Raw genomic sequence first — 24,706 nt, 5'->3', positions numbered from 1 at the left:
ACCCTTGATGGGCTATAAAGCTTTAAAACTAAACTGGTTAATACTGAATCAGGGGTGAGATCCAGCAGGTTCTGACAGGTTCTGGAGAACCAGTAGCGGAAATTCTGAGTAGTTTGGAGAACCGGCAAAACCGCCTCTGGCTGGTCCCGGAGTGCGGTGGGAATGGAGATTTTGCAATATCCTTCCCCCAGGAGTGGGGATTTTGCAGTATCCTTCCTCTGGAGTCGTGTGGGAATGGAGATTTTGCAATATCCTTCCCCTGCCACGCCCATCAAGCCATGCCCACCAAGCCACACCATGCCCACCAAGCCACGCCCACAGAACTGGTAGTAAAAAAAAATGAATTTCACCACTGTACTGAATATAAATTTTGATATTTTTATTAAATGTTAAAAATTATAGGTTTTTTTTTAAAAAAAAAGAACATGCCCTATGCACAACTACAGGTATGCAGGTATCATCTCATGGCTGGAGCCCTTAGAAATAATGGAGTAGGCTACATTCTGCTAGTATATTTTGAGCCTGTTCAATGGAAAGTAAAGAAAAATGGTAGAAATATATGAGTATATATACCCCCTGTTGTGATTGGCAGTGAAATAATGTTCAGATTATTGTAATAAATCCCTAGCTAATGTTTTTAAATTTTTGGAACACATAAGTGGGAGGGCTTATGGATTTTGGCTTCCTCGCTTTCCCCATAATTCAGCTTCTGAGTGAAACAGCAGGATTTGCCAATGGCCAGCTTACAAGAGAGGGTAGGGACTGTCGCATCTAACATGTTTCACAGCAGCTGAGGACACATATTTTCTCACCAGCTCTCATCTCCTGGGCAAGTGATAACAAGTGATAACAAATGCAAGCACCAAGTTCTTAATTATCTATCTCTGAGCCTAATCAAACATTCCCTCAATACTTAGCAGGCAACTATACCTCCTGTTTTCTCTGGATTCATTACAAATGTGAAGGAAGGAAAAGAGGGACTCTTACAAGGAGGGGAAGTTTAACCCTCTCCTCCCCTAGCATAATTGTAATGGACCTCCTGCTTGGCATGCCATGAACATTTATAACAAAAGTACAAGTGCTAACTAAGGTTGTGTGCGTGTTATATCAAAGAGTAGGAAAGTGAGTTGGCTCTGATCACAAGGGAGAAAAAAAGGTCCCTTCTCACCGCACTGCATTTTCTAGTAACACATGCTAGAAAGTTGTAATAAAGGGGAAAGCAGGACGTATAACATATGCTGCGTACTGAGGAATGTCTAGCTTAATTCTCAGAACCCAAATTTAGCCTGCTTGTAAAGAACTTGACAACATCATGAACTGAGTGACTTCTCCCCCCCACACACACACTTTGCCTGCCATTCATTTCTGCTCAGGATTTAATCATAGCAGCCTCAGCTCTGCTATTCCAAGAACAGCATTCTCCATCCTGGAATTTCCCTTAAACAGAGAAATGTAATTCCTCATAATGCATTCAAGTGCTGTGGCTGCAAAGAGGTTACCCAAGAGCCTTGTGAGCATGGTCAGTGGTGCCTAGGCAAGTGTATGCTACATCTTCTGCTGGAGTAAATGTTATTTTCATTGCCTGAAAAAATGATCTACAACCTTCCCTCCTCTATCCCAAAAGTCAACTGAATGATTGCCAGGGTTCTGGCTAGCCAGGAAGCAGGTTGAATCATTGTGAGCTAACAGCAACCCCCTCCAGCTGCCCAATAGCAGAACACCGAAGACATGACTCACCACCAGCCTATCAGCTGCTGATCCAATTGACCAATAGGCGAGTGAATGTTGTATTATTTAGCCCTCCCCCACCAACAAACACAGCCCCTGCCATAAGAATAAGCATCTTGCCAAAACAGGACAACAAAAGGCAATATGATGAATTTTACACATTATAGAACATAATGTCTAATGCCATAGACATTATGTCAGAGATTAGTTGCATGCAGTTCTCTGTTAGGAGATGAAGCTGCCTTGGCCTGGTGCTCCATACTGCCTGGGCTTGCTCTCCTATGAAGATTGTGATTGATAAGAGAAGATGTCAGGAGAGAGGATGGAATGGGGGAGGGTTTCAAAGAAAAAGAGGTTGGGAGTGGGGGTAGGAAAGGCAGTGGCGACAGCAGGAAGGGGTTGTCTCAGGCTGGAGCTGTTGCCAGTGCCAAGCTACCATCTGTGGCGTTGTGATCCCAGCAGGCATAGAGGAAGGAAGTGGCAGCCGAGAAGGTAAGGGTTAACGTGAAAATTGAAAATAAAGACACGAGAGAGCAATTAGCTTCTTAGAACGGAAGATAAGATCCCCCCCTTCTTTTTCTGGGAATGGAGTAAAAAAACAATCAAATCCACCAAATCCATAATGGTTGGGATTTTATGTTTCTTACCACCTGCATATTTGAGGTGTGGGGGTGATGATCTTCCATATCAGATCATTCTTGGATGTTGATTGCTACTTTAGAGGCAGGGAAATGCTGTTTCTTTGACTTATCAGTTGTATGCAAATTTGGTATCCTAAAACATCTATCCTGAGATGTTAAAGTGAAAGCTGGACCTTTGGGACAACAGCAACATTCTACTAAATTCTATTTTAATAATAAGCGCTAGAGACATAATTTTGAACAAGCCTGATGTAGGACATGCTTCATTCTCAGTCAAGGCATTAAATATTTATTTTGGACCGGTATCTTTGTCACATCTTTGAATGACTAGGAATAGTTGAATCTGTCCACTTTTATCCACTTTTATGTTCACTTTATCCCATTTCTGCATCTGTTTATTATTTTTTAAAATTTGCATAAAATGAATTTGGGGTTTTTTTCTTGCACATTTCACCAAACAGATGCAATTCTATAAACATTTTCTCATAACATACAATACACACTTTTGTATTTGCATAAAATATTACAATATATGTTTTCAATAAATATAATAAGTGTACAATCATATAGAATGTTTGCACTTTTATTGGGGAAGCGTGCCATAAAATGTTGAGAAATGTAAATACTGAAATGTAACACTGTTTCATTTGTGAATTGCTTGGGGAACTATAAACTAAATTTGTATTGTAATATGAATTGAAGACATTTTCCCCGTATTTTTAGATTGGTCTTAACTTTGGGTTTTTCCCCCTTTTCCCTCCCCCCCGCCTATTTTTAAAAGTACATACTTTGCTTAAGTCTAGATGCAGAGAGCTAGAATCGTATCAGTAATGGCAGTGTTTTCATAGTTCTGAAAGTTGCTGATTTGGCAACAGTAACAGTTGCTTGAAAGAACCAAGTATTTGGTGCAAAAAGACAACATACAGTATTACTTCAGATCTCTAGAATCATATCTCTGTGACTCCCCTGCGTGTTGGCAGGAAATCAATAGATCAGTTCCAAAGAGAAGCTAAAGAATTTTCTTCTTGCCTCCAACTTGGCAGAAACACATCCTCAAATATAATCCATCTGTGTTATTTCAACACAAATTATAAGCATTACAATTATTACTTATCTCTGAAACAAGTCCAATATGTGTAGTTTAAATAAGTAAGTTACCTTTGATCTTTTTGTTTAGCATAGATGAACATGGAGAATGATAATGGAGAAACTGAATGTGATTTCTCATCCCCTAACTTTGTCTGATTGGAGTGTTTCATTGATTTTGCTGAATTACTTGTATATACTTTTAAACTAGCTTTTAATACAAACTATATAGGTTTCTTAAAGAAAAGAAAGCAATATTACACCTTCTCTTCTAAGCACACATGATTGCAACTCTGATGAAATTTATCTAGGAAAGAATTTAGCCAACCATGGAATTGAAAAAAATATTTGACTGCATACAGCTATGGTGGCAGCAGTGAGACAGTTACAATTTCATGCACGATGGATCCTTTTTTATGTAGGGATAAGAAGGAAACTTGCTTGAGCATGTTAAATTTATAAAATGTACTTCTGTACTCAGCTGTTTAAAATAATAACAACAAACAGCTAGGTAATAAAAATTAAATATCAACAAGCTAGACTGCACAATTGGTATTTGCATTACATATTTTTTTTTCTTTGCAACACTGCATAATCCTGGTTTTGTTATTGATGGGCAGGTAAGTGAAAGAAACTCAGCCATCATTTCACAAATATTTCCTCAGTCATATAAAATAGGAAGCTCCTTTTCTAACCAGAGGACAGCTGCATTCCTGAAGGAAACAGAGACCAGTGACTATTGCAGGACTGTTGGCTTTTACTGTAGTCCTCCATCATTACGGCATACATGCTGTATATCTCTGGGCAGGGTATAATACTAGCCTGAGACTTCAGGCTCACTCAAGGCCCCTGAAGGACTGGGGCAAAGCCCCAGAGTGCCTCCAATTGTTGTCATCAAATGATACTTTTTTATCTGTTAGAAGGAAGAAGTCATTAAATATAATCCCATTTCCTCTTTGAGTTGAGTTGACTTGAATGATAATCATGTTTCAGAATGAAGATTTTCACTGGCCCACCCTGAGCTGCCTCCCCCACCCCCCCATGGAGGGTGCAGGTGTAGTGATTTGGTGGCTTCTCTTCTGATAGATGGGGAGGGGGTTGTCTGCCCACATTTGTCCCCTTGCTTGAAAACCTTTGGCAACTTTTTTTAAAAAAAACCTTCTCTGTGTTTCCTTTGCAGCCAGATGGCACCAGCAAAGAATGTGTCTTCATTGAAAAAGTCTTGGAGAACAACTACACGGCTCTGATGTCAGCAAAGTACTCAGGCTGGTATGTTGGATTCACCAAAAAAGGGAGGCCCCGGAAAGGGCCCAAAACCCGGGAGAACCAGCAAGATGTCCACTTTATGAAACGATACCCAAAGGGACAAGTGGAGTTACAGAAACCTTTCAAGTATACCACAGTGACGAAGAGGACTAGGAGAATACGACCAACCAACCCCAGTTAAAAGACCAAGGCAGTGTCTTGCAAATAAACTACAAGAATAAACTGTACCAGAGAAATATTTTTACACTAAAAATAAGGGAGAAGTTCTATTTTTGTACATTGTTTTTTAATTTTTTTTTTTAAAGACTGGGTTAAAAATAGAAATCCACTGGGGAAGCTGTAAAAGATTTATTGTAACTTGAAGAAGAAGAAAAAAAAATGAATGGCTCTATTTAAATTGACTTTTTTGTGCTGTGGATTGACATACAGGTGCTTTATTTCTCACTGGGAATGGACAACGTTTGGAATGGACAACATATTCAAGCCAATCCCTAGAGGGGAAAAAGTTCATGTTATAATAATAATAATAATTATAATAATAATAATACTAAAAAACCAAAACCACAAAACCAAAGAAAGCCAAAGTTTTCCCCCCCACCCCTCCCTCTCCCATCCAACCCCTGAAAATCCTTGGATAATTCTCTGGTGTTGCAGCCCTTGGTTACTTCGTCTCTGCAAGCTAGGCTGAGATGTGAAGATCTGCTGATCTGGCATGGGGCTTCCCTGGAGGGCTCAGTACCTCAATCCTTTGTAATGTTTCCAATGACATAAGGTGTCACGACTCTGTGATCCTGCATTGTTCTGCTCACTTCTGGAGAATGCTGCTAATGACCTTCAAGTGACTAAGTAAAATAACCTAATACACCAATGATAAGGGAGTATTTTAAAAACCAGCTCTATTATATATATATATATATGAATGCATGTATTATATTTATGCACATAAATATAATACATATATTTATATATATATATAAATATATATGTATTATATTATAAAGCTATTTATTTCATTTCTCTGTATATTGCAGTTCCATGAACCAGGTATTACTGCCTCAGCAATTAAAAATTATTTAAAACACATAGACGTATTACTGCTGTTCATACATTCCCCTCTCCCCCAGCTTTTCGCCAAACTACACTGAGACTCTTAAACTTGTTACCAGAGCTTGGGCTCGGTGAGAATTTAGAGATCAGTAATAGAATTTTATGTGCCAGGACGGGAAATAATTGTTTCTCCTTTGTTATGCTAGTCCTCCCATCTCTTCCCATTCCACTTTGTTGACTTCCTGCAAAATGCTCAGCCTTGTCCAAGCACAGGCAGAGTTTTGAAATGCGGTGTGCAAAGGATTTCTTCTTGCTGTGTTCTTTTGCCCATTGTGTTCTACTGGGACCAAGCTGACTAGGGGACCACCTGTTATTAAGTGCTTAGTGGGGATAATGGGGATATCCCATTACTGAATGCCCCCAGTGTGTCCTCTCCACAACGCAAGGTGACCTTCCTGCTCTTAGTCAGCCAAAGGCTTCTCGCTTTTCTAGCCAAACTGGAACCAATCAAGATCTGAAGACGCTGCTGGACCCCACTGGAAGTAGCCCTGTATCCAGGACAGGAGCAAGAGGACAGTGAGATGAAGTGGCAAGGCCTGGGGAGCTAGTGTGCTTACCTTCAGAAGATTATGTACTTTTTTTTTTTTTAAATGCACTCTTAGTCAAAAGCCTTTTAAAATAAACTTTATTTTCCTTAAATAAGAAACCAAGATATGTTGTGATTGCTCAGAAAAATGTTTAATATGTGCATTGCTGTAGAAAATGCTCTCAATCAAGTGAATGGGAGAGAAAGCAAGAGAGGCTTTTGCATGTGGGAGACCCAGTCGTTAATTGTCCAATGAGAGGTTTCTTTCCTTCTTTTTCTCCCTTCTTCATTCAGTCTTCCTATCGAGGTGACTTGCAACCAGCTAAACCTTGCCCATGTTCGGATTTATATTTATTCAGCCTGATGTAGCCCTGCTACTCTGTAAAAAAGAAAGAAAAGGATTAGCTAAACTGCAATGATGTCAAAGCTATGACACACATGTCAAAGGTAACATGCTATGACATTTCAGGTAACTTGCCAACGTTCACCAACACCTGACAACAACTATTCTCAAAACTATGCCCTATTCTCACACTTTTTTGGGGGGAGTGTGGAGGCCGTATGGGAAGTGTGTATCCTCTGAACCCTCCAGTGGTCATGTGTGTGAGAGAGAGCCATGTTCTCATATGGTGTCTGCAGCTTCCAAAAATTTCATGAGAATGGGGTGTGCTTTTGCATGGTTTTTGTAGGCCACAGAAGAGCATTTTTAGGAGCTGTTTCAAGAACAAAGGTCTTTTGCCACCCAGAGCAGCCTCAGGTAGACTGCAGGGCCTGCCAACAGAAAGAGAATGCCATTTGAAAGTAAGTAGTGCATGGCAGTTCCAGAGTACTGGGCTGTGAGGGCAATGGCACCATTTTCCAAGGCTCGTGTGTCTTGGGGAATGGCAGAAGATGTTTTTTTGAGTGGCAGCAGTAGATTTAGGGCTGAAGTGGAGGCCTGGGACTCTGCTTTAGGCCCAGACTCGGCACTGCTGGGTGCTGCTATTCAGGTTGGCCTAGATTTGGGGGGGGGATTAGATCTCTTTTATTTGGGTGCTGGGGGTGGAGTGACATGCCAGCAGAGTCAAGTTAAGCATTATCCAAATTGACATACCAAACCCAAAAAGTATGCTATCACTGTTATACTGCAACCAATAAATCTAGTGATAGGAGTGGAGCAGGAATGAGGAATGTTTCCCTCTCATGACTAGTTTGCACAATGCATCTGGACTAGTCTGACCATTGACCAGTGGCAATTTGGACTTTGCCCCCCCCCCCCCCTTTCTTATAATTCTTCTAGGGCATGGAAAAAATGCCAAGCAAGATGCTGCCTGCTTCAGGGGTTTGGCCAGTCTCTGAGGAGAGCAGTGAGTACAATGATGTAGGGAAACATCAAAGATATGTGTACTCGTGGTTCTCCTTTCATATTATGATAACAGCTGTCGAGTGGAGAAAAGGCTAACGGATAACTGATCTGGTTTCCTAAAGTATTTGCTAGGCAAGCTCTTGAACCCCAAAATTTAGAATTGTGCTTTGGTCCTATTTCATGCACATGCATTATATTTCAGGTTAACACAGGACAGACTGGGACCACTGCTTGCATATCCGGTAAACCTAGTGCTGGTACTTTGATTCTCATGCAGTTCTCCGTCTTGATGTTAGGCAATTCTGTTGAACAAGGTTTTCACAAGCATTATTCATTATAAGCTCACTGGTTCAGAAATGTATTGGAATCCTGTTATAATTGTGGGAAGTAATTTAAGTAACCCTGAGACCTTGATGAGTACATGTAAATATTTGAAAGCTTGGTATACTTGGTGCTTACAAACAAAGGATGACTTGGATGTAAGTTTTCCTTGATTCATATATACCAAGACAACATTGCGGAATTAAAGATTTAGCTAACAGACCTTTTCTTTTGCTTCAATATTCAGTTAGGTGCTCATTACTATAAAAGAGGGGTATCCAATCGATAATTTTTCATGATTCAGTTATGACTTTTGGCTACATCAACATTTATATTCTGAATAATCATGAAACCAGAACCTATTGAGCAAATGTAATAGATAATTGGGGTTTCATAAAAGGGCAGAACATTACAATTTAAAAAAATTAATTGAAGTAACAACATCAGCCATTGGCAATCAGATTTTAGGGATGTAAATTTGTGATTGTCTCAGAGATCAAAATGTCTTAGACTAGCAATCGTATAGGACAAAATAAAGGTGGCAAAGGGTTACTAATCACCTTCAGTTAATTCCCAGTGTGAATTGATCCTTCTTCCCAAGTGTTTGCTGACCAGGGATGGATGTGAAACTGCTGCCAAGAAAGTCAGAAATCACATATAAAGTGGTTGCCTTTACTTCAAATTTAAGATTTTAACCATTTGGTTTGCTTTATAAGAGAAATGGTTACTGAGAAAGAAAGATTTCTCACAGGAAAAGGGAGCCAGAAGAATCTCTGCAAAGACATTCAGAAAAGAGCTTTTTTGTTTGTTCAATAAATGACCCCTGCAGGTAAGTAGCAAGACTTGCTCATAAGGAACAAAAAGGAATGCCAGCCATAGGGATTTGCAAGGCGTTCATACTTTAAATTACATTCCCTCTTGTAATGACAACTGGGATCAAACCTTGGACACGAGATATATTATAATATGTCTTATGACTAAGATAGGAACAAAAGTAATGTTTCACCACTTCTTCAAGCTTTCAGCAATAATGGGAGAGCATTAGGAGATGGGACTGGTTGTAAACTTAGAAGAATGTGAATGATGCTAAGAGTCAACAATTCCCATTACAAATCTACATTCCAACCCTGTATATAGTAATTTAAAACACTGAAGGAATGTGATTTTGCAGACCCATATTGTGATCATATATCTTTTTTGTTGTGTGGATAGGATGACAGGCAGCATTGTCTGCAATTTGTTTTCTGTTTTCTCTGGGAAGTCTTTGTGAAAGGAAACAAAAGACAACAAATGTTACATTGATTTAAGAAAATAAGAAAAATGGCAAACTGATTCAAAGGCCTCTTTAGCTCAATATGATGTATAACACAGTCCTCTATTCACCTGGAAAGATAAACAAGGATATTCCTCTTCCACTGTTGGTCACTAGCAGATGATTCTGAGAACACTGCTGTAATTCTGGTTGGAAGTACAAAACTATTAAGACTGCAGCCTGGAAACCCTCTACCCCATTAATGTGTCTCATCTCTTTTCAAACAGCAAATTAATGGCCATCAAACAGCAATTTATCAAGAACTATAAACCCTCGGATCAGTTTCAAAAGGCTTCTGTGTCTTTGGACAGTAACTTCCAAAAGCAGCTTGACCTTCATGCCTCAGACCAGGGGTGTCAAAATCAAGGTCCGAGGGCCGGATCTGGCCCACGGGGTGCTTAGATCTGGCCCGCAGGGCTGCCCTGGAAACAGTGAAGGACTGGCCCGCGGTGCTTCTATTAACAAAAACAGAGCTCAGTTTTCATTGGCAGAGGGTTGCAGGAGGCCGTCACAGCAGAAATGGACCTCGGGAGCCCATTTTTGCTGGCAGAGCGCTCGGGCCACCACAGGCACTCCCGACACGAGTGATGTTGAGCCACATCCACCTCAGCCCCCCAAGGTCAAACACAACCCTGATTGCAGCACGCAATGAAATCGAGTTTGACACCACTGCCTCTGACCTTTAAATTCATAATTGTTATCCAAGATTACTAAAAAATATAGTTTTTAAATTTTATTTCTATAGAGACCCAACTCAACAAATGCCAGGTCTGGCGAAGTGGCACAACACATTGTATGTGTGTTTATTATTTGGAATTGCTAGGCAGGATTAAGGTGAAATCTTAACTGAATCTGCATGGGCTATATGGATCATGATCTCCTTCAGTAGAAGATAGCTTCTTCTTTTCCGACAGGCTTAGTAAATGTAAACAATTCTTTATCTCAAAGTTGTGATACTATATGTGCTCATATAGAAATAAATTCAACTGTACCCAGTGGAACTTATAAAGAGGTGTAGCCTTAATAGATTTAAAAGGTACCTTTTAAATCTATTATCTTTTTTTTCCCCAGCTCAGACAAGGAGAATATGACATTTTGTGGGGTATGTTATTTTTTGTCTATCTGGCTGCTGGTTTTGAGACAGTTATGGTCTAGGTGAGGAAAAATAAACAAAAAGGATCTTTTTCTGAAAATAAACCAGTGAGAGAATGAGGGAACAGGAGACCTGTCTATATACCATGGAACCAATAATCCATGTTTGGCCTCTCTCAGTTCTGAACCAGCTTCTAATTAGGCCTCTCTGCTCAGAACATTTTATATTCCTGGGAGACAGCCATTTTGACACACTTTGCACATACCTTTATGTGCTTTCCCTTCCTAATCCTCCTTTGCTTTACAGGAGCCAAAAGGTCTTCCAGCCAAAAGAGAAATCAAAATCTTTTGCTGACTGCTTCATGTATGAATTAAGTGGAGGGTTGTAGGTGGGATCTTAATTAGCCCTTGTAAATGGCAGGGCCTTGAAACCATACCACCTTGGGGTCTGATCGTGAGGACCACACAAAAGCTAAGCAACTGCTTCTCTGCACCCAACTGAGGTGAAATCCACTATTCACAAAGACAAGGCGCATACAATGCACTCCTTCAAAGGAACTGTATCTCCTTAAGAACGAAGGCGGTGGGAACATGGGGAAGGGGGGAGGACCACTTCAGCCAGTCATGGTGGTCGTATATAGAGAGAGGAGGAAGAAGAGAATTTCAGCTGAGTTGAATGTGAAAGGCCAAGGATATAAAACACAGCAGGCTGAATTTAGGCCCAATGGCAAGAGAGATCTTGCAACTACCTTCACAGCATTAAGTGCCTGAGTTAAAAACGCTAATCTGTGAGCTCATGAAAGTTGTTCTAGTTAATAGCTGCCGTCATGGACTGTTTTCTCACACAGCCAAAGAGACGATCTTTAACTAGCAAAGTCCACCAGGAACATTTGTTTGTTTGTTTGTCTAATTTCTATTGCCGCTCATCTCACAAAATCAGTGATTCTTTTTTACTTTCATGGATGGCTATTCATATCATGTTTGGAAATATACAGCATGTTTGGAAATATATGCACAACAAATTATGCATGAATGCAATAGTCACTGTCCTCCCCAGATGGTGTAGTTCCATCTGTGACCCAAGTCAAAATTTACGACTGGCATTATGACATCCTGAGCATCTTGGTTTTCAGTCTGTGGTTCAGTAAATTACTTCGCATTCATTGGCTGGAGCACCAAGATAATAGGAAAGTATAGTTGTTATAAAATCTTATTTATTATACTTACAATTTTTTCATATGCTTTTATTCCTTAGTGGTTATCTGTTTTCAGTGGGAGATCAGCTTCTCTGTTGCTGCCTGTAACATCTACGTATTCCATCTGATAGGCAATATCTTTTCACATTATTATTCTGTCACAAATTGATTTGGGACAAACTTTGAGCAAATAGGAGAAAGGGGGTTGTTTTAAAGTCAGACTTCCTTAATCTGATATCCTAAAAATCTAGTGAATGTTCAAATTGGAGATCCATTATAGGCAATTTTAAAAAGTACATAATAGACTCTCACAGAAACCAGACTAATTATTGACTGAAACAGTTGCAAACCTCACTTAATGTAGCTTAAACAGGACCTATAATGTAGGAAAAAACAACACAGAATGGAGTGAAAATCCTTGAAGGTATTGACCAGATTACAGGAATAACCACAGGAAAAAGAAGAGTAGACTTGAATGTCAATCCATTTTGTACACAAAATACAGGCCCCTCAACTTTGTAATGCAAGGTAAGAAACAGTCAATACTGGAGATGTTTCTTCCTGGTAATATTAAATACTTGATGGATGGGAAAACAATTGGTGAATAACTGTACAATACTTAAGCTGAATCTATACTTGTTCTGGATTTTTTCCAGTCCAGTGCAGTGGGTGGCATTGGGGAAAAAAGGAAGTTTTTGTTGAAATCTGACATTCACTGATAGTTCCGTGGGAATCTAAATAATAAAATAAAATAAAGAAAAATCCCACAACATTGACCAGAATACCAGTTTCTAAGCATTTATAACAGAATAAATATAGAAAATATGCTCTACATTCAGTTGTGCAGCTGAATAGGAGCCGAGGTGGCGCAGTGGTTAGAGTGCAGTACTGCAGCAGATCAAATCTCACTGGCTCAAGGTTGACTCAGCCTTCTATCCTTCCGAGGTGGGTAAAATGAGGACCCAGATTGTTGGGGGCAATATGCTATTTAGTATACTGTCTTTGGTATAAGCCGCCCAGAGTCCTCAGAGAGTGGGCGGCATAGAAATATGACAAGCAAACTGTCAGGGTGCTAATTAATCCCATTCTGCTTTTGGGTAATCGCACCTTGATTTAGAGCAGCGGTTCTCAACCTGGGGGTCAAACGGCCATTTCACAGGGGTCGCCAAAGCCCTCTCTAGCCCCCCCCCACGCCTTCACTCACACTCTCTGCTCTGTTGGATCACCGGCCGTTCGCTTACCCCGCCCACTCCCAATCTATTGCTGCCTCCTGAGTCCCAGTTGATGGCTAGAGAAAAAAAAAACTGTTCAAATTCTTGCCGCGGGGCTTCAAAGGGGCGCCCTATAGCCAGTGGTGGGATTCTGCTGGTGCCCCACCCCTCCGCACCACTTTTTATTGCCAATAAATAGTGGTGGGCGAGGGGCGGGTGAGTCAGCAATTTAACAAATGGTTCGGTGTTTTTTTGTAATTTTATTGGTTCGCGGAGCTTCAGCATAGGCTAATTAGCCCTTGATTAGATCGGCTCCCGACTCTCAGCTGTTTTGCTCAGGGCTCTGCTGCTTGTTTGCAAAGAGTGCTGGAGCAATTTTTTTCCCCCTAGCTATGCTGAAAAACGAAACTGAAACTGCTTTGCTGTTGCTGCAAGGTTGGAAAATTAGGCAGGCAGATTTCTTTTCTTTTTCCTCACCAAAAAAGGTAGGTGCAAACAATGGGAAATTTAGGGAAAAAGAGGAGAGTTCAAGATTTTAAAACACAAAAGAAAAAAAGCTCTATTTAACTAGGGAATTGTAATAATTGAGATACTATTAGTTGTATATTTGTGAAAACAGAAATGGTTAAGTTGTGGTTTGGAGGAATATGGGGAAATTATTTGGTTTATTATTATTGGTAAATATAATTAATTGATTTATAAGAAATTGGATTGCATGGAAATAATTGGAATATTCATGTTCATATTGATTAATATACAAAAAAGGTAGTTATATAACTAATTGATTTATATTAAAATGTTGAATTTATATTAAACAACTATAATATTACATAATTAACCAATGTGAGGATGGATATAAAAATAGATGACAATGGGAAGGGGTATAATATAGAATAGAAGGGAAAAATTGAATTTGATTAGGATTAGAGATGAGGATGAAGGGTAATATTGGTTATTTACAAAAATAGATGAATAAATATGGCAAAAAGGAAATATAGAAATTGTAAATTTAATTGAAATGACTAAACACTGTTTAAATTTGTGAACCGGCCAAATACTCTGTTCAAAGAAAATACATTGTATGTTTTTATCTGTGTTTCTAATTATTGCTATTTATTCATATTTGTTCTCTTTTATTCTTTAAAGTTTAACAATTCATTCTTTATCTTAATATCTTTATATTTGTTTGGGATTGGCTTTCTTCCCTTTCATCTTTTTATTGTACAGCAATCTTTCTCCTCAAACCTACCACCTCTCTCTTTTCTTTCCTTCTTACTTTTTCTTCCTCCCCCTCTTCTTCTCCTCCCTATTTCCTCTTCCTTTCTCCTTCTCCTCCTCTCTTCCTCCCTCTCTTACCATCCCTCCTACTCTAATTTCCTTTCCCTTCCTTCATCCCTCTCTATTGCTGTATCCTTTTATGCATATGGACTACTCAGAGGGCTGAAAAAGTTATTTCTGACTGGTCCTCGCACTTTTGACCAGTCCTCGAACTTACGACTGTCCTCACATTTTACGTTTTTGCCCTATCTTGTCACCATGGTGAAGAGAAGCAGTTGTGAAATGAGTGACACGGTTGTTAAGAATGCTGCACGGGCATAAATGTGAGGATGGTCATAAGTGTAAGGACCACTCAAAAGTGCGAGGACCTGTCAGAAATGACTTTTTTCAGCCCTCTGAGTAGTCCCTATACACATAGCCATGGCCACCCGGTCACATGACCAGCTAGCCACGCCTACCCAGTCACATGACCTCCAAGCCATGCCCACAAAATAAGCCACGCCCACAGAACCAGTAGTAAAAAAATTTAGAACCCACCCCTAGTTGGGGGTCACCACAACATGAGGAACTGTATTAAAGGGTCGCGGCATTAGGAAGGTTGAGAACCACTGATTCAGAGGATGAATCGAGGCTTTTCCTTGAAGTATACTTAAGAAAATAAACCCGAAGATATGTTTTCTAAGAAAAACTCATTTATTTGTTATAAAGAAAATAAAACATCTCACTAGTCTAATTAGTTACATTTTGGCAACGTTCCTGCCCGCCACCTCTCTTGGCCGGACCTCTCCTGGCAGGAGAACAAAGAAAAGTTAGAAGAAAAGTGAAGGAATGTAGACATGCGCAGTTAGTTTACTGATAAGAAACTTGGCAAGCTACGGTAAGTCTTAGAGTCCAAAAATAAGAGCTCATCTGGTAAATACAAAAACGCAGTGACACAAACAAACAAACAAACAAACAAACAAACAAACAAACAAACAATAAATAAATAAATAAATAAATAAATAAATAAATAAATAAATAAATATACTGGTCTAACTCCCTACAGCTCCATTTTCTTTTCTTTAACCCTGAAAAGGAACAGGTGGCGTTTTCCTGATCTCTCATTGGTACTGAGCTATTATGTGTTATTTTGAGCCGACTGCTTTACTGAAGGTGCCATACTTCTATTAGTACACTCTAAAAGAAATGTGAACATTACTTAGCTTTCATGCTTGATCTGCTCACTTGCTTTTCATCCACAAGCAGTTCAGAAGTACAATTGCTTTTGGGCCAGGCACCATCTTCCCCTTCATGCCTGGGATGGACTTGAGATAGCTTCTGCCTGGGTCTCATAGCATTTTCTGCTTCCACATCAACTGGTCTAATGAGGACTTTTGTGCTGAAATGGGTGTGGTTACTGTTCCAGCCCAAGGAGAACCGAGGAGGTTCAATCAACAAGGGATGTTATGCTGGCTGATTTTGAGAAGAATAAACTTATAGTCATGGAGAAGAGACGCTGGAATTAGCTGCATGTGAAAAGAGCATGTTTGGCTTGCAGAAACACAGATCAGAAGTACTCCAGACAATGGGATACTGTTTTGGAACCTCAATTTCCATGAATTATAATTAAGAATGTGGGGAGGGGGGAAGCGAGAGTGGATTTCCAATGCCCCATTGTGCTAGACTGGGACTACGCAGCCTTCTCCATGCCCATGTCTTCTTTGAACCTACCATAAAGACCCCACCAGTACAACTTGCTGGGAGGCAAGTGGTATTTCTTGCTGATCTTCCAAGTCACCATTGTTCCTACTTTGTCATGCTGATGTTTGTAATCATTCTGTGCATACAGTTAACTAAGTGATCCAGTCTTTCTTCAGCTTCTTTGCAACAATGGCTGCAATGGCTGTCTGTTGTTCCAATAGCAAAGTGTTATTTGTTTTCAGTCTTTGTATACAGTCTTTGTGATGCGGAAGCAACATTTCTTTGACTAGTTCAGCCAGCTGTTGAGACTAGATTTGGCATTTTTGTCCACCTATTGAGTCCTTCTGAAGGACCTGGGATAGGCAGATGTTGTTCTTTGATGGTGACAAAGGTATCATCCCAGGATGCAAGCTGTTCTGTTCTTGTAATTGATTGGTGGTGATTTTTGTCAATGCCAATGGCAAGGTTTCAGTTTCTTTGCCCTAGGTAGACCTTTGCAGTTATTTCAATTCTATTTCTGTGAATTCTTTATTTAATATTATACGTCACTTTTGATCTGCTAGCCTCTGTTATTTCTAATTCTGAATGTTGTTCATTCCTGAACCGGTATGTTGTTTTCAGGTATCCTCTTCTTGCTGGACTTGATTTGAATAACAAATACTTATTTCTCTGTTTCTAATTTTTTCATATTTGCAAATGGGTGAACTTTTCTTCCACTAGTCCTGCAGCTGCTGGCCCTGATTGCACAGCCAACATTCCTGTAGCTCATTTGTCACCAGATATCCAAGAACTCCAACTCTAGTCCTTGTTGACTTAGGTGACAACTGAACTATTATGGGTTTCTGTTAATGAGAGATATACTCTTCATTTGGCTCCTTTGATAAGACCTGCCTAATATGGTTGAATCTGTGGCATAGCTATTATCTTCCTCAGAACACACAAGCTCCAAAACCACATCAAGGTAGTGCCTTGCTGAGGGTTTATTATTAATAATATTAATTAAGGCTTCTATTGATTATACGTTTTGTATTTTGGTCTAAGACTGCAATTTTATTCTATGGCTGTTCACCGCCCTGAATCCTTCGGGAGTAGGGCGGTATACAAATTCAATAAAATAAATAAATAAATAAATAAATAAATAAATAAATAAATAAATAAATAAATTGAAGTATCTGTCTGTCATCTATATCTGTCTGTCTGTCTGTCTGTCTGTCTGTCTGTCTGTCTGTCTGTCTGTCATCTACTCGATGTGTTGGCCTTGATACAAATGGCAAGCACAATGAACCCCAGGTCAGCAGTCTGCTTCAAAAATTAGACTAGGATATTGTAAACTCGCTGAGATCTGCAGCCCTGTTTTGAAATTCCCATCTCAGTGTTAATACTGAAATCAATGGAAACATTGGCTTTGTATGAAGGCAAATAAGGTCTCAACACATTCTTGGCACGATTTCATCAATAGGAAGCTTTCATCCACAGGATCCAGTTCCTTACAGGTTGCTTTGCCACTTTTGTATCTCTTAGGCTCCTGGGTAACCATGCATTGCAAAGGGAGTCAGAAGCAGGACTTTGTGATGGAGCACATACCTTTACGGTATGTGCTTCATTAAACACCTTTCCATGGAAGCCAAGAGCTTTGAAAACCAGAACGGAAATCAAAAGCTCTTTTTGGCTGCTCTGCAGCCAGACGAGAAAGGGCTAGGCTGTCTCTTAATATGCAGAAGAAAACAACTTGAAAAACTGCTGGCAACAACTTGGGTGAGTGTCAGTTAAACTCAGAGTACCTAGAATGGCTTATTTTAAGTGACAAATCTTCTGGTAAACAATTAAGAATTTACAGTCACCCAGGAGGAGGGAACTCATTTAAATGCCCTGCTTAATATTATTAATAGGATAGGAACCTGGGCCCGAAATGTAAGGTTGCAAAGAGGGTTATCTTTGAAAGCCACAGCATCAGAATCCTTGTCACTCAAAATAATGGAAAACTCCGTTGGGACGGTAACTAGGGAATGGAAGCCAAATTCTACTTGGAGTAAATGCTATATTCTGCCTCCTTGACGTTCCCTTGCAGTATCAACTGTTCCACTGTGTATCTCCAACTCTTCTTTTGGAACCTAATCCCTGCAAAAAGAGACTACATTTTATTAGCAAGGAGATGGATTTCTACAGAAAAACCACACAACCGCAAATGCATCAGTCAAGTAAAACTTCCACGTTGCTCTGGAAAACTTAGGGCCAAGAATCAAATAATGTAAAACTTGTGGGGAAATCTGTGGGCCATGTAAGTGTTTGTTGCTAGACAAGCGGTTTAAACCAATATGTTTTATTTACTTCCCTATTATTCATTTTTTAAAGTTCAAGTTCATTTTCTTAAATGTAACTTGCTATCCATACCCATAAGTGAACATGTCACATGTTATCTTGCTTGCAATGTTATGTGCCATGAAGAAAAATATCAGGGATGCATGGTGAGTCAGAAATAAACAGTTACTTTTCTATAGCTCCAAAAAGTAGGATCCAAGTCAATTAGTTAAAGGTACAGGAGCAGTGTTAGGTAATTAGGAATTAGTTAGTATAAGGAAAAACTTCCTGTTAGTATGAGCCATGGCATGTGAAAGTTTATTTTTTTAAAAATTCAAACTGAGATTGCATGGCAACCTATTAGGAATGCATCACCAAGGAGAACTGGATGTCCTTTGAAGTCCCCTCCAATTCGTTCATTCTGCATTTTGTTCAAAAAGTGTTATATGTAGTGGATATCTTGACTACAACCAGGCTGCAAATTCTATAGACTCTAGAAGGATGTCTCAGGATTTGTAAGTTGTATTAGAATTTCCCCTCCAAGGCAGAAACATGCAGAAACAAGCTTCAAATTCAGGCAGGGAAATCCAATATCATATTTCTCCTTTTGCCCTCAGCAAAATACATCTGAACTCCTTCCCACCCAGATACTAAAACTTGGAGTGGGGAAAATGGGGTGGGTGGTGGTGGTACATGTGGATTGGGTTAGGTATTGAAGAAACTGAACTGCTCCAGCTCCATTCCCATCCCAAGAAAATATTTAGACCAATTTTGTTATTGTTCTCAAGCATTTCCTTCCCATTCTTGCAACAAGGGGCATTTTTTAAAGTTGGCAGAGCAGATTTAAAAAATGCCATTTCTCCTCCCCTTCCCCTAGGGAAAATACTGGATCCATCAGACAACTAAGAAACTATTTCACCTTCAGAATTGGATTGTTGTCTTCTTCAAACTTTGTAGCCTGTAGTTTAAATATCGTGTATTTAATGAAGGAAGTGGAATGGTGCAGTTCGATCCCAGTGTGACAATGTTAATTGCAGGGGCTCAACTGCTGTCTGTAGAGTCTTCCTTAGATTGTTATAAATAAATAAGTTGATGATTGATGAGGATTATGCTGTTGCCATCCTTTCCCTTTAACTGTTATACTTCCTGGAAATATCCTAAAGAATAATTCAACTACGAAAAGGCACAATTTTCTCATGGAAAACATTCCCAGATTAAATCATGCTCTTTCTGAATTTTTCCAAACTTTTATTATGATGCCTTAATTCATATTAGGCAAAGAGAGCTTTATCTGGGGGATATAGGAAATAAACCTTCAGGGTTCCAGAGAGTCAGCAAAAAAAGCAAGAGTGGAAAGCAGTAATTGCTTTGATAACACCTTTCTATCTCTGACGTATTAGCAAGATGCATCAATGATCATAACGGGAGAGAGCCAAAACCTCATTGACTTATTCTTCTTTGAATTATGTCTGCGTTCTTCCGTAACATATGGGATCATTTTGCAAGGTTTATTTGTTCTTTTTCTAACCTCTAACTTTGGAAGGCAGAACTCGAAACTCCAAGGCCATGTGTAGTTCTCCCAAAAATCTCTGAATAAAAATCATAATTTGATTAAATATTTTGTAGGATTTCTGGGTATGTAGAAATTATCAAATGTAGCGTATTCATTCACCATACTGCTGTTCCAGGATCTCTATAATATTTAATCCAATGTAATTTTAGATTTGGCCACAACTTTTTGGAATGCATGTCTCAAAGATCAATTAGCATGTCAATCAAAGATCAATTCTTTAGCTTAGGATAAATTGTGCATCCCTGCTCTTATGTTTAATCTTGCTTTGCTCAAGCTGTTCCCTCTATTGATATCATGGTCTATTATATAATACCCACTGTTCACATTTCAGTAGGCTTGCAACAGAGAAGAATTTTGATGTTGCCCATCAAACAATTAGCTCCTGGATAATAATCTGAGTAGGCATTCAGGAAGTCTTTCCAGTTATGATGAAGGAGATTGTATTTCTATTCAAACAGCCATCCCTGAAAATTATTATGCCAGTTCTGAAAACTGTAATGGCTGCATGCCATTACAATCAATGTATGGTATGGCATTTTCTCTGAAGTTTTTTTTTAAATTCTTATTCAGACATTCTTATTCAGACATACCATGAAAAGAGAAAAGACCAAATTGAAGTGCTTAGCAAAGGGATGCAAAGAATGGTCTATAAATCCAAGGCTTTTGTTGTACAACAATATGCTGAATTCATCAATATTTCTTATACAGGTAGTCCGTGATTTACAACAATTCATTTAGTGACCATTTTAAAAAGTGAGTTATGACCATTTTTCACACTTACAACCGTTGTAGCATCCTCATGGATATGTGATGAAAATTCAGACGCTTGGCAATTGACTCATATTTATGCCTGTTGCAGTGTCCCAAGGTCATGGGATCACCTTTTACAATCTCCTGACAAGCAAAGTCAAATGGGGAAGCCAGATTCACTTAACAACCGTGTCACTAACCTAACAACTGCAGCGATTCACTTAACGGTGGCAAGAAAGGTCGTAAAATGGGGCAACACTCACTTAACAAATGTCTCACTTAGCAACAGAAATTTTGATCGTACGTCAAGGACTACTTGTACAGCTCATGTTCAGATGCAATGGAAAGAAAGTATTGGCTTGGTTTTATTAACTCCTTGAAATTACCATATTTACTATGTTTTCTAACTCTATATTTTACTTGCAACTACAGTATATCCCTTTATTCTCAGGTAGATAGGTTACCTTCAAAATGCATTCCAGCAACTTACTTTGGTAACTATTTAAGACTGCAGATCTACAATATAATCCTATGTGTGTTTACTGTGAAGAAGGACACACTATGTTCAATAGGAGCTATTTTCAGGAAAAATCCACCTTGTTCAAGTCAGCCAGTTAACTCTTTTCTAAATACTCGCAGAATTGTATCAGGTATTGTTTCCTTTGATCCCCCACCCTTTACACTGTCTCCTTTGTTCAATCCTTGACATTTTCCCGTGCCGCAAGACTTCCCTCTTGAGTGTTGCTGGTGTAAGAGCAATGGCATCTATGCCTGAATAACAGAAATAGTGCCGTGAATTAATGGACTCTTAAATCTGAATAGTCCGTTGGGTGGAGTGGGGGGGCATTTATGCATTCTCAAAATAAAACTATCTACTATCTACTTCAACGAGAGGCAAGAGGTGAGATTCAGGGAGAGAAGAAGGACTCATTTTCTTAGTCTTCATTAGCCAATGATAGGAGGGAGCTTTTATTTCTGTTCACTGCTGCTTGCTCAGTTTGGGACAATTTTTACTGCTGCTTCAGCTTACTCTTTTTCGACTTCTTTATCCGTTTGTTCAGACTATTTACAGTACATTGAGTTTACTTCAGTCTGCAAATCTCAGCTCATGTAATCTATTATATTGGCATACAAATAATTACTTAGTTGCCTTAGTTGTTGTTGAATTACATCTTAATTCTTTAATGACATCTTTCCCCCCCCCCCCTTTGATTATTCTCAATGTTGCGTTTGCAATTTAACATCATGTACTCCAAAACTGCTTGAGCTTACCAGCGAAAAGAGATTTCCTGTTCCAACCTCACACAGATATTAAGTGAGGGGGAGATTCTAGAACAGGTTAGGCAGCATATTTATCTTCCTGGATAGAAATCATTCACCTGAGGAAACAGTCACACTCAAACCAGTAGTGGATTTCAAATCCCGGCACTACCGGTTCACTATCGGTAGCGCGCAGGCACGTGCACTTGCTTTGCGAGCGTGCGGTGCTTCTGTGCAGAGTGTTTTTGATGATGTCTGGGTGGGTAGGCGGAGCCTCCCGCTGCCGCTACCGGTTCGCGCGGACCAGGAGCAACCCACTACTGACTCAAACAATCTGAAACCCAGGTTGAAAACTGAGATCCAAGGATGGGTCTGGCAGGTAGGCCTTTCTCCATTCAAACAGATTGAGTGCTGTTTTGAAAAGGGTCAAGGGGAAGATGAATCCAGGTTTTGGGGATCTAGAATATTTTGACAGCTAATAAAAAAAAAAAAAGAGGGAGCTGTTGGGCTTTTGATGATCTCTGCATTTGCAAACGTATCAATAGGCTAATAACATCATCAATGCACGATAGAGTGTAGTTTGGCTGTTCATATATGATAATTTGGGGAAATTGCTTTGTCCTTGATTTTTTTCTGCTTACAGTACTTGGGTGTTGGATGCATTGAGTTTCTTTCTTTTTTTTTTTTAAATAGTCTTTATTTACATTTTCCATTAAAAAGAGAAAACAACACATCATATAAATAACACACAAAACACAGGACAATATAACACAAAAGAAAAAAAGAAGAAAAAGAAAAAAGAAAAAGAAAAAAAAAACAGGATGCATTGAGTTTCAATAGACTTCCTAGTACAATTTAAAGTGATGGTGTTCACTTATAAAACCTTTTATATATTGGCACCAAGTTCCCCACAGGACTGTACTTAGTCGCCATATTAGGCCCACCCAGTTCAAGTCTTGTCAGGAAAAGCAACTAGTGTGGAAGGGCGCTTTGATTCCCACAATGGATGAACGGCATAAAAGTTGATGGAGTTAGCAGAGATGACTAAATTGACTGCTTTGATTAAAGGGGGGGAAAAAAACACAATTACTTTTGTTTCTACTTGGAACTTTGTGCTTGAGGTGGGGAAAAATGAAACTTTGATTTTGGGTTCTACCGATTAGATAGGTTTATTGTTATAGAAATGGCTGTTTTATACTATTATATAAAAAGTAAAAAGTTGAGGTATGATGTTATTATCTTACTCTACTGCACCAAAGGGAGTCAACACTTTTTCTTTCTATTTCCCCTTTTCCTCCCTATATTTTCCCCTCCCCTTCTCCCTCCCCTACTTTTTCTACTATTTTCTTTTGTATTTTTGTATTATAAACTAATTAAAAAATGGAAAAGCAGCTAGTGGTTTTGGGAGGTGTGTGTGGGGGGGGGGGGACTGAGTCATAGAGGCGATATTCTTCTGTAGTAGCACCAGCCAACTGGAAGATACCTTCTGAATAACAGCACTCTAGGGATCAGGTTAGGTAGAACCTGAAGGCCAGACAATGAATAATGGATGGAAACTGACCAAGGAGAGATTCAACCTAGAAATGAGGAGGAACTTTCTGACAGGAAGAACAGTCAACCAATGGAACAGCTTGCCTTCGGAAGTTGTGGGAGCTTCATCACTTGAGACTTTCAAGAAAAGATTGGACTGTCATTTGTCAGAAATGGTATAGGGTCTCCTGCTTGAGCGGAGGGGGGTGGACTAGATGACCTATAAGGTCCCTTCCAACCCTGTTAATCTGTTTAATCTGTTTAAACCTTCCAGAAACAGTTGAAAATGATGCTCTTCCAGAACCATTTTAGGTGGGATGCCTGTTTTATTAAATTGTTTTGAATTGGTTTTGGATTATTCTGATTTCTGATTAGTTTGTTTTTTATATTTGAATTTTATTGATTGTGATTTTTAAATATTTGTTGTATTTTTGGGAAGACGCTAGCAATAACAATAGCAATAGCACTTAGACTTATATACTGCTTTACAGTGCTTTATAGCCCTCTCTAAGTGGTTTTACAGAGTCAGCATATTGCCCCCAACAATTTGGGTCCTCATTTTACCCACCTCAGAAGGATGGAAGACTGAGTCAAGCTTGAGCCTGACGAGATTTAAACTGCCAAATTGCAGGCAAGAAGTAGCCTACAGTACTGCACTCTAACCACTGCACCACCATGCTAAAATCCCAATAGGAGGATACAAATGTAAAATAAATATTGAGCTATATTAAATACTTTGTTAAAGCAATGCATCACAGGGAAATTATAAATGTATTTGGCGAAATGTATGGAAAGCCATTTTTTTCACAAAGCAGATGAGAAGATACAGTTTATAATAAGGTCAGGAATTGTACACTGGGTGAAATGCTCCCGGTTTGGACCGGATCGCTTGAACCAGTAGTGACGACGGCAGGTGGTTCGGAGAACTGGTAGCAAAAATCCCTGCCACTCCCCATGCCCAGCTGAGCCGCATGATCATCAGAGGCTTTTTTTTTACTTTTAAAAGCATTTTTTCTTCTGCCGAAAAAATGCTTTTAAAAGTAAAAAAAAAGCCTCTGCTGATCATGTGGCTTGGCTGGGATCGTCAGAGCCTTTTAAAAGCCGAAGAGGTTGTAGAAAAAATGCTTTTAAAAGGCTCTGACGATCCCAGCTGAGTTGCCTGATCATCAAAGGCTTTTATTTTTTTGTTAAAAAGTTTTTTTATTTTAAACACATTAAAAACAAAACATAGACATACAACATTTATAGAAAAATAAAAAAGAAAATATCACTTTTCTTTTCAGCTAAGTGCAGTGATCCATTCTTTCTATATATCAATATTTACAGATATTTTAGTATTAACTTATTTAACATTCATTTTCTACTTTCTATCATTCCTTCTAGCCTATCAGTTGTTCGAACACATTTCCCCCTCCTTTCTTCATTCATTTATCTTATTTCCTTATTTTTCAACCATTCATACCATCTACTCCATACCTTATAGTATTTTGATTCTTCTTTTCCCTT

General features: G+C 39.1%; 1 protein-coding gene across 1 annotated transcript in view; it reads left to right on the top strand.

The window, feature by feature from the left end:
- The window catches only part of FGF18 (fibroblast growth factor 18), a 71,841-nt gene extending 66,939 nt beyond the window's left edge, over positions 1-4,902 (top strand). The window contains exon 3 of the mRNA XM_070956152.1: positions 4,636-4,902. Within this exon, the coding sequence (XP_070812253.1) occupies positions 4,636-4,902 (267 nt within the window). The remainder of the gene's footprint in view (positions 1-4,635) is intronic.
- Positions 4,903-24,706: the final 19,804 nt, after the last annotated feature.

The sequence above is a fragment of the Pituophis catenifer genome, unplaced genomic scaffold (genome assembly GCF_029215685.1).
Source record: "Pituophis catenifer annectens isolate HBS135680 unplaced genomic scaffold, rPitCat1.0.hap2 SCAF_1, whole genome shotgun sequence".
Taxonomy (NCBI): domain Eukaryota; kingdom Metazoa; phylum Chordata; class Lepidosauria; order Squamata; family Colubridae; genus Pituophis; species Pituophis catenifer.
Note: the sequence above shows the minus strand (reverse complement) of the source record. Positions and strands in the feature narration are given on the sequence as shown.